Source organism: Bufo bufo, chromosome 5 (assembly GCF_905171765.1).
Source record: "Bufo bufo chromosome 5, aBufBuf1.1, whole genome shotgun sequence".
Classification (NCBI taxonomy): domain Eukaryota; kingdom Metazoa; phylum Chordata; class Amphibia; order Anura; family Bufonidae; genus Bufo; species Bufo bufo.
The window spans coordinates 380397854-380416147 of record NC_053393.1 but is presented as its reverse complement, the minus strand read 5'-3'; the positions used below and the strand labels follow the sequence as shown (position 1 = coordinate 380416147).

At 45.7% G+C, this 18294-nt stretch overlaps 1 protein-coding gene across 1 annotated transcript in view; it reads right to left on the bottom strand.

Annotated features, from left to right (window-relative positions):
- Positions 1–15870, bottom strand: part of PAK1IP1 (PAK1 interacting protein 1) — a 38908-nt gene extending 23038 nt beyond the window's left edge. The window contains exons 1-4 of the mRNA XM_040433221.1: positions 15719–15870; positions 10773–10935; positions 3993–4113; positions 2323–2397 (exon numbers count right to left, since the gene is read on the bottom strand). Of these exons, the coding sequence (XP_040289155.1) occupies positions 2323–2397; positions 3993–4113; positions 10773–10935; positions 15719–15796 (437 nt within the window). The 5' untranslated portion in view covers positions 15797–15870. The remainder of the gene's footprint in view (positions 1–2322; positions 2398–3992; positions 4114–10772; positions 10936–15718) is intronic.
- Between the last annotated feature and the right edge of the window lie 2424 nt (positions 15871–18294).

The window sequence follows — 18294 nt, the reverse complement described above, 5'->3', positions numbered from 1 at the left end:
CGGAGAGGATCGCCTATGCCGCCACTGTGATCCTCTCCCCCGGGGACTCCAAGATGGCGCACACCTCGGGATGTGTAAAAGCTCAAGTTCTCGCGAATCTCGCGAGAACTTGAGTTCCTTATCCCTGGCTAAGAGCACGGCTAAGAACATCATGGGTATCACCGCAGCGAATGGCGTAACGGAAAAAAGGGTAAAAATGGCCAATTTGCCATTTTTTCATTGCTTCTCTTACCCAAACAAATATTATAAAATGTGATCAAAAAGTCATGCACACTCCAAATTGGTATCAATAAAAACTACGGATTGTCCCACAAAAAATGAGCCCACAAACAGCTCAGAAAACATAAGTATAAAAAAGTTATAAAAGGTCAGAATATGGTGATGTCAAATATATATTATTTTATATCAAAGTTTAAATGTATTTTTACACTATTTAGACATAAAAAATATATATACATATGGGGTATTGTTGTAATCGTACTGACCCAGAGAATGAAGGGAATAGGTCAGTTCTGCCGCAAAACTAAACGCCGTGGGAACAAAACCCATAAAACTGTGGAGGAATTGCCTTTTTCCTCCAATTCCACCCCATTTAGAATTTCTTTACTAGTTCCCACTACATTTTATGCCATAATTAATGGTGGCATTAAAAAGTTCCGCAAAAAAAGCCCTCATATAGCTATGTGAACAGAAATATAAAAAATGTATGGCCCAAGGAAGATAGGGAAGAAAAATGAATACGCAAAAACGAAAAAACCTCCGGTATCCTAAGGGTTAAGTGAAGTGAAATTTTCCTAAAGTGCTTTACATGTTCTGTGTGTCCACCATCCTAATGGATGCACATTGTTAAACGTGAAGAACCACAGGTGATACTTCTTCACAGCACTAGGATTCACCATCTAAGGCAAACAGAAGAAGCCGCGGCACTCAGAAGGATAAATTCCAATTTCTTTTATTTCACCTCTTGTGGCAACGTTTCGACCAAACGGTCTTTATCAAGGGTGCTTGATAAAGACCGTTTGGTCGAAACGTTGCCACAAGAGGTGAAATAAAAGAAATTGGAATTTATCCTTCTGAGTGCCGCGGCTTCTTCTGTTTGTTATTTATCACGGGAACCCACAGACCGGGATCCAACGCTGCAGGCACCACCACGAATTGGAAAACTGGGACTCCAGTGAGTAGTGCTGACCTAACAATATTTTTGGTGCCATCTAAGGCAAGCCATATTGCACAAGTAGTATCACCTGCAGTTCTTCAGCGTGTTCATGACGACTGGAGTAAATGTTGTTAAGGTCCCACTGATTACAGACCAAGACGGATCTGTGGTAATGTGGAACTACAGTGCCAAGTAAGGCTGCGTTCACATATCCGTTTTGGAGATCTGGCGCAAATGGCGGCTCTCAGTTGGACATGCAAAATCACCAAGCCTTAGTCTAAAGTTGCATCCACTTCATAGCCACCTACTGTGTGGGGAACTGCAGAACAGCCCCTCAAGTAAACGAGGCAGGCTGCACTCGCCTGCACAGTTGGGTGACCATTGCATTGCTGCGCAGGGAAAACATGGAACGAGAAGCAGCCAAAAATGCATCCCTTACATTCTCAGGAATGCTGCTGATCATAAAGTGGTGGCATGGGAAAATCCCTGTAAAAATGCAACTGTGTTAAAAGCCATTCTAGGAAGATTGCATAGAGTGGGTGACTAGAGAAAAACATGCAGATGTAGTACAATATCACCTCATACATCATGCACTAACTCACACATCATTGAAGCTTTCAGCCACGTTAAAAGGGGTATTTTAACTAAAGATGGGGTCAGAGAGCATTATCACTATAGCCTGTTACTGGACAGGCTGTCTATTAGGCTGTGTCTGTAGTAGAACATACAGTTACGGCAGGTCTTTTAGACCCCTGGCTGCCATGACAATGCATCAGCACCCAGCGATTGCATTTGTGAGGGGCCGATGGTAACAGGGAGCCTCATACCTCTGTCTAACTGCCAAAATGCTGCAGTCACTATTGACCGCATTGAGTGGAGTTAAAAGGCCGGGATTGGAGTTAACTCTAGTTCGGGCCGTTACAGCAGTAGCCTGGCCAGTCAGTGCGCTGTGATCTGGCACACAGTCTGTGCTAAGTCTCTGCTACCTACTCCAGGATTATTGGCGTGGATGGCAGGGACTGAAAAGGTTACACAGCCTGTGCCAATACAATTAACATACATTCAAGATATAAGATGAAGCTAATGAACATACACAGTGGACAGGGATTACAATTTCTGGATAGCCTTCATACAGCTTATGCTTCCTTTGAATAAGACATACTCACCTTAAGGTTTTATCTGTGCCGACCGATAATGCTAGCTTTCCAGATGGATGAATTGAAAGAGACAAAACATGACCCCTGAAAAAATAAATAAAGTGCGTCTTATACAACTGATGAAAAATGGAGAACAATTTACAGCTTCAGTAAATTCATTGTGAGAACAGTAAAACAACCTTCCCTGTACCTGTTAGATCATGGGGTTCTGACCAGTGTGATCTGTGAGGGTTGGAATACCCCTTTAATCTTTAGGTTACAAAGCTACTCTAAATATTATGGGGGTCATTTATTCAGACCAGCGTTTTAGGCGCCGGTCTTAATAAACCCATGTGCCGGTTCCGCCGAAGTTATGTAGAGGCGCTGGCCTCTCCATAATTTCAGCGCATCCAGCGCCAGTTCTAAATGTAAGACAGCTTCCTTGCTGGCTTACATTTAGATCATTTTGTATGCCAAAGGCTACATGCACACGACAGTGACGTTCTTTGCGGTCCGCAAACCGCGGTTCCGCAAAAAAACGGAAGCCGCCCGTGTGCCTTCCGCAATTTTCGGAACGGGCGGCCCATTGTAGACATGCCTATTCTTGTCCGCAAAACGGACAAGAATAGGACATGCTATTTTTTTTTTTGCGGGGCCTTGGAACGGAGCAACGAATGCGGACAGCACACAGAGTGCGGCCACATGAAATGCGGCCCCATGAAAGTAAATGGGTCTGCACCCGAGCCGCAAAAGCTGCGGCTCGGATGCGGACCCGAAAAACGGTCGTGTGCATGAGGTTTTAAACAGGAGTAGAAAATGATGAATGAGATGGGCCTACTGGCCTGTCCCCTTCCCCGCCACACACAATCTGTAACTTATGGCACAGTCACAGATTGTGTGCGACTCAATCTGCGCCAGAAATACGCCTAATATAGGCGTATTTCTGATTGTAAATGACCCACTATATTCTTAGGAGCCTTGCTAGGCAACCACTAGATCTGGATCTGTAGCTCACAATGCCTTAAAGGGGTTGGTCACATCAGACTTTGATGGCATATCACTAGGATATGCCATCAAAAGATAGGTGTGGGTGTCCGAGGTGGGACCAGCACCTATCTCCAGAATTTGCCTACGAAAGTGAAGGACAGCACACGGCCCATTTGTATGGGAGTTCCGAAAATATCTGAGCGAGCAGGCACAACTATTTTTGGAAATTCCCTAAAAATTTAACGAGAGCACTCAGCACATGTGCAGCCACTGCTTCATTTACTTGAGATTGCCGGGGATAGCCGAGCCAGTGCTTGGCTATTTTCGTCAGTCCGATAGAAATTAAAGGACGGCGGTTGCGCATGCGTGGCTGTTCTCCACTCACTTCGGAGGGTCTGGAGATAGATGTGGGTCACAGAGGTGGACCTAGCCATATGGCACCAATGTGTAAGATGAGAAACCCCTTTTAAGCCAGCCATTTGAAAGACCTTTCAGTTTTTCTAAATGACTTGTTTTTCACACTCTGTGAACATGGGGTGATGGTAAAAGGGCCTTAAAAAATGCCTGGCATGGGCACTTTGACCTAATACAGCCAACTGCAGCCAGGTACCTTTCCAAATGGTTATAAGGCTCTAAGGATTGTATTCTCTTGTATGTAAAAAAAGAGCAAATAAATAAAAAAATAAAAAAATCAAGCACCAATTGTAACTCACTTGTGAGCTCTAAATGTCTGCTGGCATTCCCACTTTTTGGTATTCCACACACACATCAATCCATCCTCAGCCCCACTTAATAGGTGTGTTCTTCCGAAGAACTCCAAGCATGTGATGCTACCTAGTGTTGTTAAAAAATTATAAAAGTAATGCGCTCTTCCAAATTTTCAGCCCAGGCATAAAAGAAACACATGAAACCCAAAGATCACATGTGGCCAAGATCTAGTCAAACTGTAATTAAAGGGGCTGGCCACTTTTGACCAATGTTTTTGTAAGATGACTATATGGCACTTATTAATATAGCCTTTGTTGAAATTCTGCACCATTTTCTATATTCCATAAGGTATGCCCCCTTGTTTGCCAAGTCTATTGTGCTGTCCACACAGAGGTCTTGTCTATGAGATGGCTGCTGAAGGAGGGTCATGTGACCAGGCAGATCCCCTCCTTGTGAGGTCTCCTCCATTCAAACACACTGCACCTGTCATCCACACTTGTACTGTTGGGAGTTTACTGCAGGTGCAGTGTGTTAGAATGGAGGAGACTTCACATAGAGGTGATCTGCCTGGTCACCTGACCCTCCATCGGTGGCCACAGACAGGACCTTTGGGTGGACAGCACACAAACAAGCCATGCCCCCTTGTTGGGCAAATCTTCTGAAATATAGCATCAACAAAACTATGTTAGCAATCGCTGTATAGTCATCTTACATACACATTGGTCACAAGTAGCCAGAAAGTGGCCAACCCCTTTAATAAACACTAGATTTATTAGGGTATGTCCATAGAGGATGTAAACAGAATGTGTTAGGGCTCTTTCACACTTGCGTTCTTGTCTTCCGGCATAGAGTTCCGTCGTCGGGGCTCTATGCCGGAAGAATCCTGATCAGGATTATCCTAATGCATTCTGAATGGAGAGAAATCCGTTCAGGATGCATCAGGATGTCTTCAGTTCCGGAACGGAACGTTTTTTGGCCGGAGAAAATACCGCAGCATGCTGCGCTTTTTGCTCCGGCCAAAAATCCGGAACACTTGCCGCAAGGCCGGATCCGGAATTAATGCCCATTGAAAGGCATTGATCCGGATCCGGCCTTAAGCTAAACGTCGTTTCGGCGCATTGCCGCATCCGACATTTAGCTTTTTCAGAGTGGTTACCATGGCTGCCGGGACGCTAAAGTCCTGGCAGCCATGGTAAAGTGTAGTGGGGAGCGGGGAGCAGTGTACTTACCGTCCGTGCGGCTCCCCGGGCGCTCCAGAGTGACGTCAGGGCGCCCCAAGCGCATGGATCATGTGATCACATGGATCACGTCATCCATGCGCATGGGGCGCTCTGACGTCATTCTGGAGCGCCCCGGGAGCCGCACGGATGGTAAGTATACCGCTCCCCCGCTCCCCGCTCCTACTATGGCAACCAGGACTTTAATAGCGTCCTGGGTGCCATAGTAACACTGAAAGCATTTGGAAGACGGTTCCGTCTTCAAATGCTTTCAGTACACTTGCGTTTTTCCGGATCCGGCGTGTAATTCCGGCAAGTGGAGTACACGCCGGATCCGGACAACGCAAGTGTGAAAGAGGCCTTACATGCAGATTTGGCATTTGGCATAAATTGGCACACTGCGGATTTAAATTCTGCACCACATTTCCACACAGCCAGCGGTCAGTATAATAAACTTTGCTGTTATTGTTAGGGTACTTTCACACTGGCGGCAGAGGATTCCGGCAGGCAGTTCCGTCGCCGGAAATCCGGACACAAACGGATTCATTTATGAGACGGATCCGGATGCAGATCCGTCTCACAAATGCATTGCAATACCTGATCCGTCTTTCCGGTTGACAATCCGGAAAAACGGATCAGGTATTTATTTTTTTCTCATTTTTAAAGGTCTGCGCATGCATTCGTTTTGCCGGTACCCTTAGGGCCGGATCCGGCATGAATGCATTTCAATGGAAATTAATGCCATATCCGGCATTTGTTCAGGATTTTTGGCCAGAGAGAAAACTGCAGCATGCTGTGGTATTTTCTCCGGCCAAAAAATGAAAGAGGGACTGAACTGATGCATCCTGAACAGATTGTTCTCCATTCAGAATGCATTAGGATAAAACTGATCATTTTTTTTCAGGTATTGAGCCCCTGTGACGGAACTAAATGCCGGAAAACAAAAACGCTAGTGTGAAAGTACCCTTAATGCTGCAAATGTTCCACCCATAATTCCGTATAGAATCCGTGTGGACGAAACTTTAAAGGAGTATTCCATTTAGAATAATTCATACCTAGGGATGAGCGAATTGACTTCGGATGTTCCATACAGTATTAGAATGTATTGGCTCCGATGACTTCCAAGTGGTACCGTAGAACCAAACCAGAGTTTGGGAAATGTTCTTTTTACAGTAGAAATTAATTTTTGAAGTTATTACCCGAGGTAATAACTTCGGCTCATCTGTGCCAATACATTCTAATACTGTACGGAGCACTCGCTCCGTACAGTATTCAAACAAAGTTTTATGCAAACCGACTTCGGATGTTTCATCCGAAGTCGATTCGCTCATCCCTAGTCATACCCTATAACACAAGAATGGGTCTCCTATGCCCCAGTATCGGTGGAGTGGCAGGTCGAGCACGCACAGCTCCATTCATCTCTATTGGTTTGCCAGAGACAGCAGATTCCAGCTATTTCCATCAGTGCCATAGAGCTTCAATGGAACAGCAATGTGCATGCTTAACCTGCCACTCCATTCGGACACGGCACGGGACCCTCATTTTTTAAATGAGTGGTGGTCTGACCGCCGGAATAATGGATAACTTGTTCTAACTGGAACAAACCTTTAAGGATATAACAGGGGTTGTCCACCCATCATTCCTCATGTAGCTCCTGGAACATTTATGCTAGCTATATGTTCTCAGTGAGGAGAAGGGAGGAACGTGCGGACGGACCCCTCTACCCAATCCTTCTGTCTCCCCAACATCTGCCATCAGGTGAGATTCAGGACACATCTATACACACTGGATGGTAAGAGGGGGTTCAGCTGGACGTTCATCTAATTTGTATAGCCCTGATATCATGAGGGACGGTACCGAGATTTTCTGATCTTAGGATGAAAATTTCTTAGTGCTCCCGATGATTTGACTATTGTAATTAGTCAAATATATTACTGAAATATACGTTTTATCAAACCTGTGAAGCTCATTTTGGGCTGGATTATCCTAAAATGTGGCCGAGTGCCGTGTTCTCCATGCAGTCTTCCAGCTGTGGCCAGGTAAGACCTCATGTACACAGCGCTGCACAGTCCCCTTCAGAAACATTTGCTTTATGAACAATAATTGATGATTAATAAAAATGTAATTCTAGTTGGTGTGGCCTCACTAGAAAACCAGAGAACCATCAAAATGACTGACCCCAGCACATGAAAATGTAAAAAAAAAAAGATATAAACTAACCCATTATGATCCATTAGATGCCTTGTTTACTCCCTGATCCTAATAGCTACTTTACGGCCATATAAAAACCACATCCGAAAAGGTTTTTCTTCCACAGAAGCTGCACAGACTTTTACGGACATGTTCGCAATTAACCGACTAACGTCAGGAGTACAGGACACTAATGAGCGGCATACACCCCACGGGGCTTCCCATAAGTGGCTGGTTTATTAAAGATTCAACAGTCCAGGACATGGGAGGGAATGACTGAATGAAGACTGACAATATCCATCTATATAGCCACATTTTGTAATCCATTGTAAAAGATTCCTGGATATGTAGCTGCACAATAGACTTCCACAGGAGTTTACCTTCCTGCCGTTATTTTTCTCTAGGCCACGTTCCAATGTGCAATTCGCAGTACACTATGTGTGGACAGGGGTTCAAATCCGCATCCACAGGTGGAGATAAAGAATCCACGAGGGGATGAGGGCATGCGGCGAATTCTGCTGCAGAAACATTGTGAATTTTCATAGTGGGTTGCCGCAAATCCTGCAGTGGGAAAACGCAAAGTCCTTTTATGCACACAGCGGGTTTTTTTCAGTGCACAGCATGTTCCGAGGGATCCATATTGGAATCATTTTAACCCAAAGTCAATGAAATGACTAAAATATGGTTAATTCTCTACCAAATACTGAATAGTTACAGATTAAAAAATGGACCCAATCTGCGAAAATACATTGGGGGGTTGTAGATAACGCAGTTCCCCAATATAAGTGAAGAACCTCCAAAGAGATACTATTACACTTCAACGCAGAAGACATCAGCAATGTGGTGTACTGTGAACACCCAGAATGGTGTATATTAGCCTATGTAGAGGGCATCTGTCAGCAGACTTGTACCTATGACACTGGCTGACCTGTGATATGTGCACTTGGCAGCTGAAGGCATCTGTGTTGGTCCCATGTTCATATGTGCCCGCATTGCGAGAAAAATGTGGTTTTAATATATGCAAATGAGCCTCTAGGAGCAATGAGGGCGTTGCCATTACACCTAGAGGCTCTGCTCTCTCTGCACTTTGACAGGACTAGGCAGTGTAAGGCCTCTTTCACACGGGCGTTGCGGGAAAATGTGCGGGTGCGTTGCGGGAACACGCGCGATTTTTCAGCACGAGTGCAAAACATTGTAATGTGTTTTGCACTCGCGTGAGAAAAATCGCGCATGTTTGGTACCCAAACCTTGGGATCGGTGTTCTGTAGATTGTATTATTTCCCCTTAAACATGGTTATAAGGGAAAATAATAGCATTCTGAATACAGAATGATCTTTTACCATGGTGATGAATCATGTGATGACTGGAGTGACGTCACCACAGGTCCTGTTGTTCCACACAGCTAAGATGAAGACAGAAGGAGATGCCGGGCTCCGAGATCAAGTGTATTAAGGCGAGTTAAAAAATTTTTAATCCCCCCTCCAGCGCTATTTTACTATGCATTCTGTATTCAGAATGCTATTATTTTCCCTAATAACCATGTTATAAGGGTAAATAATAATGATCGGGTCTCCTTCCCGATCGTCTCCTAGCAACCGTGCGTGAAAATCGCACCGCATCCGCACTTGCTTGCGGATGCTTGCAATTTTCACGCAACCCCATTCACTTCTATGGGGCCTGCGTTGCGTGAAAATCGCAGCAAGCTCTGTATTCTGAGTTTTTCACGCAACGCACAAGTGATGCGTGAAAATCACCGCTCATGTGAACAGCCCCATAGAAATGAATGGGTCGGTATTCAGTGCGGGTGCAATGCGTTAAACTCACGCATCGCATCCGCGCAGAATACTCGCCCGTGTGAAAGGGGCCTAAATGTCATAACACCTGGCCCTGTCAATCAAAGTGGATTGGGTGTGGCGGTTGCTGAGCCTCTAGGTGTAACAGCAACGCCCCTGTTGCTCCTGGAGGCTCATTTACATATATTAAAACATAATTTTTCTCAGCAATGAGGACACATATGAACATGGGACCAACACAGATGTCTTCAGCTGCCAAGTGCACATGTAACAGGTCAGCCAGTGTCCTAGGTACAAATCTGTGAGAGATGCCCTTTAAAACATGGTAGTGTCATGTTTGGCGGCACCTGAAGGTACTATATATTACTGCCATTTACCTCTGCAAACAATGCTTCCAGCAGGACCAGAAGGTATTACAGTGAACATCTGCAATGAGCCCGTCGCCGCTATTCTGTGTCTATAGCTTCACGGAAAATAACTTTCTCCGAATAGCACATGTACCTAACACTAGGCACCTCTGGTGCAAGAGTTGGGTCAGCTCCTGGATCACTGCGGTGACCACAGCTCTGAACGTCACTGTCACCAGGAAGTGTGGATTCAGAGCACACACAGTGCAGGAAGAAGACGGTGGGCTTCCACTTCCTCACAATGGATCATAAATAAATAAGAACAGGAGCAGAACTCCGGGAACTTCCAGGTTCCTTTCCTTTTAAGTGGAATTCTCATAAATGGCATTTATAAAGAGTCTGTAAAATACCATATTGTTAGTAACATTGGCATTAAAGTGGTTGTCTGGTTTTAGGAGGATCCTCCTACAAACAGGTAAGCTCTTACCTGACAGATCCCATGCCACTACTCTGGTTCTCCTGGCCCAGCTTTAGTTACCTGGCTGCAGAGGTGACAACAGGTGTCTGCTGCAGTCAATCAATGGCCTTGTCGGGTGCACCACTGAGGCCAGTGACTGGCTGCAGCGGTCACCTGTTGACGTGGCATCACCGCTGAAGCCGAGTAAATAGAGCCCAGCCAGGAGAACTGGAGCAGCAGCACAGGATTTCTGGCAGATGCCATGGGTTGTCCAGTTTCCCCATGAAATCAGATAACCCGTTTAATGATCTATTTTATTCTTTCAGCTAATTATACCCACAGCCTAAACTGCTCAGGATAGCCCCCAATGGTGTGTATATGTCCCTACCATTGTTACTGTTCAGTCTGCAGTAATCTGCTGCTTGTCCACATGCCCCTCTATCAGTGGCCATGTCTAAGAACGGGAGCACTGTGCCGAAGGCAGAAAATGTCAATTTCACTATATAGACAAGGACATTTTTATGGTTTGTGTGGAAATCCCCCTAAATAAATAATAAAACAAGCAAAAAAAAAGTGGGAAAAAAAAAAAGACTTCAGGGAAGGAGCCAAAAAGCATTAATCTCTATGAGACTGCTGGAGATAGCCTCAGCCCCAAGGAGCGGTAGTGTGCATGTGTAACCATGTGTACAACAAAGGGCAACATGTTCACTTAGGGCTCCCAGCAGTCAGACAGTTATCACAACCCCTGTAAAACACTCCAGTAATGAGGTGGTTAACATACCATTGTGATGTAGTAAGGCACCATGTTCAACCTTCTTCTTCATATCATAGATCTGAATGGTTTCATCTTTGCTTCCGGTGGCGACAAATCTGTTATTAACAGCTACCACGGATAAAGAAGCTGTGTGGGCATGATTGGTAAAATCTGTTGTGGCCGTCCATTGCTACATAGAGAGAACGGAGGAAAATGTATTATTATCAACTGGTTAGCGCTGGTGCCATGCAGTACTGGGCGGTACTGGGTTCTAATACAACAAAGGGCAACATGTGCACAGGAATCGGACTGTTAGTCCCAGTAAGGGAATATGTAGGCGCTGTATAAATGATTACCATAAGGGGTAGTGTGTGTGTGTGTGTGTATATATATATACACACACATACATATATACATACACACACAGATGAACGGTTCTATATTACTATACAGACGGCGAATATACAGATGTACTGTACTATGACCAAGTATAGAGATGCGCTATGACCAAGTATACAGATGCACTGTGACCAAGTATAGAGATAGCAGGGCTCGATAAATCCCAGGCGCCAGGTCGCCATGGCGATCAGGAATTTTGTCCTGGCGCCTGGGTATTTGCCCCTGCTTGAAAATAGGCCCAGCACACCAGCAGCCGGGCGCAGTAGCACTTTAAGTTTAGAGTAGACGCGGCGTCATGCAGGAGTCCGCGTCTACTAGGCCCGCCCCTCACGCTTCCCGCCCCAGACTACAGTGAAGAGGACCGCTACTGGCTCAGGCTCCTCATCGCTGCGGCGCGTCTCCTTCTCAGAACTGTGGCGAGTGGCGGTACGAAAGGGGGCGGCCTCCCCCCATCATTGGGGGCAGTGCGCCCTCCCACTCCCCCATCATTGGTGGCAGCGGCAGTTCCGATCGGAGTCCCAGCAGTCTAATGCTGGGGCTCCGATAAGTTACCATGGCAGCCAGGACGCAACTGAAGTCATGGCTGCCATGGCCAATTACTCTGCAGCAATATACTTACATGCGCTGTGGCCGCCCGGCGCTCGTTCTTGTAACTCGTCACAGGTCTGTGCGGCGCATTGCTATAAGCATAAGCAATGCGCCGCACAGACCTGTGAGTTACAAGAAGGAGCGTCGGGCGGTCAAAGCGCATGTAAGTATATTGCGGAAGTAACTTCAGTAGCGACCTGGCTGCCATGGTAACCGATCGGAGCCCCAGCATTACACTGCTGGGACTCCGATCGGAACTGCCGCTGCCACCAATGATGGGGGGGGGAGGGTGCACTGCCCACCAATGATTTTAATACCGGGGAGGGGGGCGCACTGCCCACCAATGATTTTAATATCGGGGAGGGGCGCACTGCCCTCCAATGATTTTAATATCGGGGAGGGGCGCACTGCCCTCCAATGATTTTAATACAGGGGGTGCACTGCCCACCAATGATTTTAATATCGGGGTGGGGGGGGGGGGGCACTGCACACCAATGATTTTAATACCTGGGGCGCACTGCCCACCAATGATTTTAATACCGGGGGGGGGGGGGGGGGGCTCCTAACTTTTTTAGCTGGCTCCTAGACTCCAAGGAAATTTGTCAAGTCCTGCACTATGACCAAGTATAGAGATGCACTATGGTGATGGATCATGTGATGAGCACCGTGATGTCACCACAGGTCCTGAAGAAAGAAGAGGAGACCGGCAGCTACATGATCAATTGGAGGAGGCGAGTTTATTTTTATTTATTTTTTTTCACCCTCAACTGACCTTCTACTAAGCATTCTGTATTAAAAAATGCTATTATTTTCCCTTATAACCATGTTATAAGGGAAAATAATACAGTGAATAGACTTTCACCTTAACAACCATGCGTGAAAATCGCACTGCATCCGCACTTGCTTGCGATTTTCACGCAGCCCCATTCACTTCTATTGGGCCTGCGTTGCATGAAAAAGCACAATATAAAGCATGCTGCGATTTTCACGCAATGCAAAGTGATGCGTAAAAATAACCGCTCATGTGCACAGCCCCATAGAAATGAATGGGTCCGGATTCAGTGCGGGTGCAATGCGTTCACCTCACGCATTGCACCCACGCAGAAAACTTGCCCGTGTGAACTCAGCCTATTACAGAATGCTTAGTAAAATGTCAATTTGAGGGGTTAAAAAAATAAATAAAAATTAACTCACCTTATCCAATTGACCGCTCAGCCGACATAGTCTTCTTTCTTCTTCTTTCAGGACCTGCAAAAGGACCTCTGATGATCCTTCTATCTTCATTCAGCAGGACCTATGCTGACGTCACCACGTGGCGAGCGCGATTACGTCATCAAAGGTCCTTTTTGCAGGTCCTGAAAGAAGAAGAAAGATGATGATGTCGGCTGCGTGATCAAGTGGATGAGGTGAGTTAATATTTTTTTTTATTTTTTAACCCCTAAAGCCACATTTTACTATGCATTCTGTATTAAGAATGCTATTATTTTCCCTTATAACCATGTTATAAGGAAAATTAACACAGCAAATTGACTTATTAATTTACTTACATCATCTCTTAGCAACCATGCGTGAAAATCGCACCGCATCCGCGCTTGCTTGCGATTTTCACGCAGACCTATTCATTTCTATGGGGCCTGCGTTGCGTGAAAAACGCAGAATATAGAGCATGCTGCGATTTTAACGCAACGCACAAGTGATGCGTTAAAATCACCGCTCATCTGCACAGCCCCATTGAAGTGAATGGGCCCAGATTCAGTGCGGGTGCAATGTGTTCACCTCACGCATTGAACCCGCGCGGAATTCTCACCCGTGTGAAAGGGGCCTTAGTCTGAAGGTTCCTGTAGTGCCTTCTTGAAGGAAGTAACTGAAAGAGAGGAGATCTCTACATGTAAGAGCCGCAGTCTCCTCCACTAGTGAGCAGGCGATTGCCTGGGGGGGGGGGGGGGACACACTTCCTTCTCAACAATAGTCTGCCACATCGGGCTGTGAAATACAGCCTTTAAGGCGATCGCCTCCACAGCATAGGGAGGAATGATCGCTATGCCATCGCTCGTCCCGTAAAGTGATTTGCCAGGCGGTATAACGCAATTACACTGAAGATAGGTCATCAATATCATGAAATCAGAGTCCTACTGCCCCTCGTTCCCCTGCTGTCAGCACTGAAAGCTGCGCTCAAATACACAGTCCGGACTGTTGTGCTCAGAGGACTCCTATGCGCATGCTTGGCATTCCTGACAATGTAGTTCATCTCAGCTCTGAGTCCTGACAGCGGGGGAACAGGGGCAATAGGAAACTAAAGAAAAGTGATAAGGACTCCTGATGTGCAGGACTACAAGTCATCGTGTATCCGTACCCTTAACAGGGTTGCCAACCAGAATTTTTCTTCTTTCTGGACAACTTATCCAAAAATCACAGATATCCAAAAAAAAAATACGGACAAATTGGAAAACCGTAATGAATGATGATTATAAGTAATACACATCTATAACTCATCATACTAATAACTCAATACCAGCATTTACTGGAAGCTGAAAAACAATGATAATTATCACCAGAATAATCCGGTCAAGTGTCACTCGCCTCAAAAAAATCACGGACACGCCATATTTTTTTCACGGACGCGAGAAAAAAAAGTCACCTATTTTGACAGACTGTCCAGAAATTTCTGGACGTTTGGCAACCCTGAACCTTAGGGCTTATTACGACGACCGTAGTGTTTTGTGGATCCGCAAAACACAGATGCCGGCGCATGTGCGGTCCACAATCTGCGGACCGCGCATGGCCAGTACTGTCATAAAAAATGCCTATTTTTGTCCACATTTGCTGACAAGAATAGGAAATGTTCGATCTTTTTTTGCGGGGCCGCAGAACACGGTGTGCTGTCCGCATCTTTTGCGGCCCCATTGAAATAAATGGGTCCGCAAAATTGCAGAACAGGTGCGGACGCGTCCATAATTTTCTAGGCAGGGATCCATCAGTATACAGCGGATCACAGCAAAAGCACGGTTCTGTTTCTTACCATGCAAGATGTATGTCGCTGTATGGGCTCATTCACACGACCGTATGAACGAGTCCGCATCCGTTCCACAATTTTGCGGAACGGGTTCATGTCAATGGGGCCGCGAAAGATGTTCCATTCCATGGCCCCGCAAAAAAGATAGAGCAGGTCCTTTTCTTGGACAAGAATGGGCATTCTCTATCATAGTGCCGGTGTTCCGTGAAATTATGGTACCTGTTAAAATCTGGTACCCTCGTCATTTGCGGTAGTGACGTAGGCGCACTGGAAGCTTCAAAAGGAGGTGTGACCTTAGAGCCCGGCACGTGACTGGCTGAAAAGAAGGCGTGTTGGCGCCTGCGCACCACCAACCTGGGTACCGTCATTTTAAATGCAGCGCCTGTGAACGCACCTATGATTTACGGGCTGAAAAGAAGGCCAACATGCCTTCTTTTCAGCCCGTAAATCATAGGTACCCTCCCTGTGCGCGTTCACAGGCGCAGCATGTAAAATGACAGTACCCAGGTTGGTTGTGCGCAGGCGCCAACACGCCTTCTTTTCAGCAAATCAGGTGCCGGGCTCTAAGATCACACCTCCTTTTGAAGCTTCCAGTGGGTACCAGGTATCATAATTTCACAGAACACCGGCCAATTGCGCAACGCACACGGACCTGTATCCGTGATTTGCGGATATGCAATTAGCGGGCCTGCTGAATGAGCCCTAAGACACGCGTCAGGAGATTTTCTCAGTGTGCGTGCTCTGTGGCAACAGCAAGGTTGTGGGGGCACCCTGAGGTAGGAATACCACCCAAGGGGGAACAGGAGTGACCCTATCGTGTTAGATGGGCTGTGCTGTGGGATGTAAGGTCTGCTGTTAGGTACAAGCTGCAGTAACACTGACATCCACATATGGAGCTCATGATGATAAATGCAGCCTGTAACCATAACAGCCAAGCACATTACGGTAAGTACCGAGGACAGAAACTACAAACCTCTCCTCCCGGGGTCACTCGGTAACCAAACAATATCTGCTCGTAGCAGCCGCACACTAACTCGACGTGCTCCTCCATGCTGTGTGAGGAGGCAACATGTGCAGCCAAAACACCGCGCCACTTCCTGCTCGGGGGCCTCGCAGCTCACATCTAGGTGTCTATGGAGAAGCCTGCTCAGAAAGCGGAAAGGAACTGTACTTACTGTTCCTTACTGCTCGTAGCGTATGCATACAAAATGCTACCGATAACTGCTCGTTTATTGTGTGACTTTTTTTTAAATTATTCTTTATCGCATTTTATTATTCAGGCCAGCCACCTATCCGAGGCAGTGCGCCCTGCCGAGCCTGTGCCTGAGAGGCTGACTGCACATGCGCACTGTAGGGGAGAGGTGGAAATTGAAATAAATTAGACGCAGTAGCTTCAGATTTGCATTTTATTCACACGCGCTGTAAGGCTGGGTTCAGGAGTGGCCGATTAACCCCTTAAGTACCTCTCCCATAATATTCTTTGTGGGATGAAACTGAAAAAAAAAAAAAATGAAATTCCGACAAGCTTTTTTGGGTTCTGATATTACAGCGTTCAATGTGTGATAAAAATGACATGACGTCCTTATTCTGCGGATCAGTAGATTAGGGCACTTTCACACTAGCGTTATTCTTTTCCGGCATTAAGCTCCGTCCTAGGGGCTCAATACCGGAAAAGAACTGATCAGTTTTATCCTAATGCTTTCTGAATGGAGAGCAATCCGTTCAGGATGTCTTCAGTTCAGTCTTTTTGCCTTTTCAGGAAGGAGATAATACCGCAGCATGCTGCGGTTTTATCTCCGTCCAAAATTCCGGAACACTTGCATTTTTTCTCATTAAAATGCATTAATTTCTGGCAAAACGGATCAGTTTTTGCGGTCTGCGCATGCTCAGACCACAAGAAATGTGAAAATAAATAAATGCCGGATCCGTTTTTTCGGATGACACCGGAGAGACGGATCCGGCATTTTAATTCATTTGTCAGACGGATCAGGATCCTGGCCCGTCTGACAAATGCCATCAGTTGGCATACGTTTCCGTCACCGGAACTACCTGACGGAATCCTCTGCCGCAAGTGTGAAAGTACCCTTTAGGTCGATTCTAAATTAGTATTTTTTTTTTAACTACTTTTTTTTTAAAACCTTTGAAAAAAAATCTACATTTTCTTTGCATCGCCATTTTCTCTGACAGCCATAACTTTTTTATATTTCCATCTACAGAGCTGTGTGAGGGCTTGTTTTTTGCAGAAAGTTTTTTTGGGGTACATACAACTTTGTGAGCACTGTTATCCAATTTTTTTTTTTGGGGGGGGGGGGGGGGATAAGGTGACCAAAAAATGGTGAATTGCTTGTTTTAATTTTTTTCCATTACGGTGGACGCTGTGCAAGAAAAATATATTTATGTTTTCATAGTCCAGACATGGCGATATCTGTTATGTTATTTTTTTTTTATTTTTTATTGTTCATAGATATTTTTATATGTAAAATCGGGGGTGATTTAAACTTTTAATATTTTTATGTTTTAGGGGCAATGCAGCCAGGCAAAGGGGAGCATTGAGGCAAGGAAATGCTCCAATGCCCCTCTCATACATAGTAAGGGAATACAGAAGAGGTGATATCTGGGCTCAGCCCTGAACCCGGTCAACCCCGTTCAAGAGCTTCAGCTCATGTCTCCACCGGATGTGTTCCTCAGTCTTTCTGCTGTTACATATAGGCCACTTTCACACGGTGACTATGTGTTCAGTATTTTGCATCAGTATTTGTAAGCCATCTCGGCAGAGCAAGGGACAGGTAAGTACTGTCTGAAAGATCTTCCTTCCACAGGTTTGTACCAACTATGGATTAGCTGAAATTCTCGGAGAACACCTCAAAGAACAGAAAGATTTTAAATTTGGTGCAGGTTTTACATAATTAGTCAATTTCTGATTAAAAGGTATGTGGACACCTGACCATCACAATTCACACTTATTTGAGCTGGTTAGACATCCCATTCAAAACCATGGTCGTTAATTTGGAATGCCCCCCTCCCCATTTTCAGATAAATGAGCCTCCATTCTTCAGAGATGTTACTCTGTTCTGGTTCCATAGCTCCCAGGCTGTCTCCAAGGCTCTCTGCCTGTCAACTTCAACCTGGAGAGGGTCACTTCCACCACTACTGCCAATGACTGGCCTTAGAAGTGATGTGTCCCCAAACAGCACATCACTGTTGGGTCGCATATTCCTTGGGGACTTCACTGCTGAGGCCAGTCATTGGCTGCTGCGGTGCACATGACTCTGTCCATGCAGAAGTTGTTAAACAGGGACCCGATCTGATCAAAGTAGAGATCCTGGGAGGTATAGAACCCAAACAGAGTGTCGGCGAACAAGTAAGTATAGATCTTCTCATGGGTACTGGTGGTAATAAGGGGGGGGGGGGTGTTGTATGTATGGCCCATAATCAGTCAAAACAAAGTTACAAGGTGTTTTAGTTCAGTGCAAGATTTCTTTATAAATCCCTCAAAGTATTTTTCGACTTAGGCCAAAACCTGAATGATTTTCTTGTTTTGAATGAGAT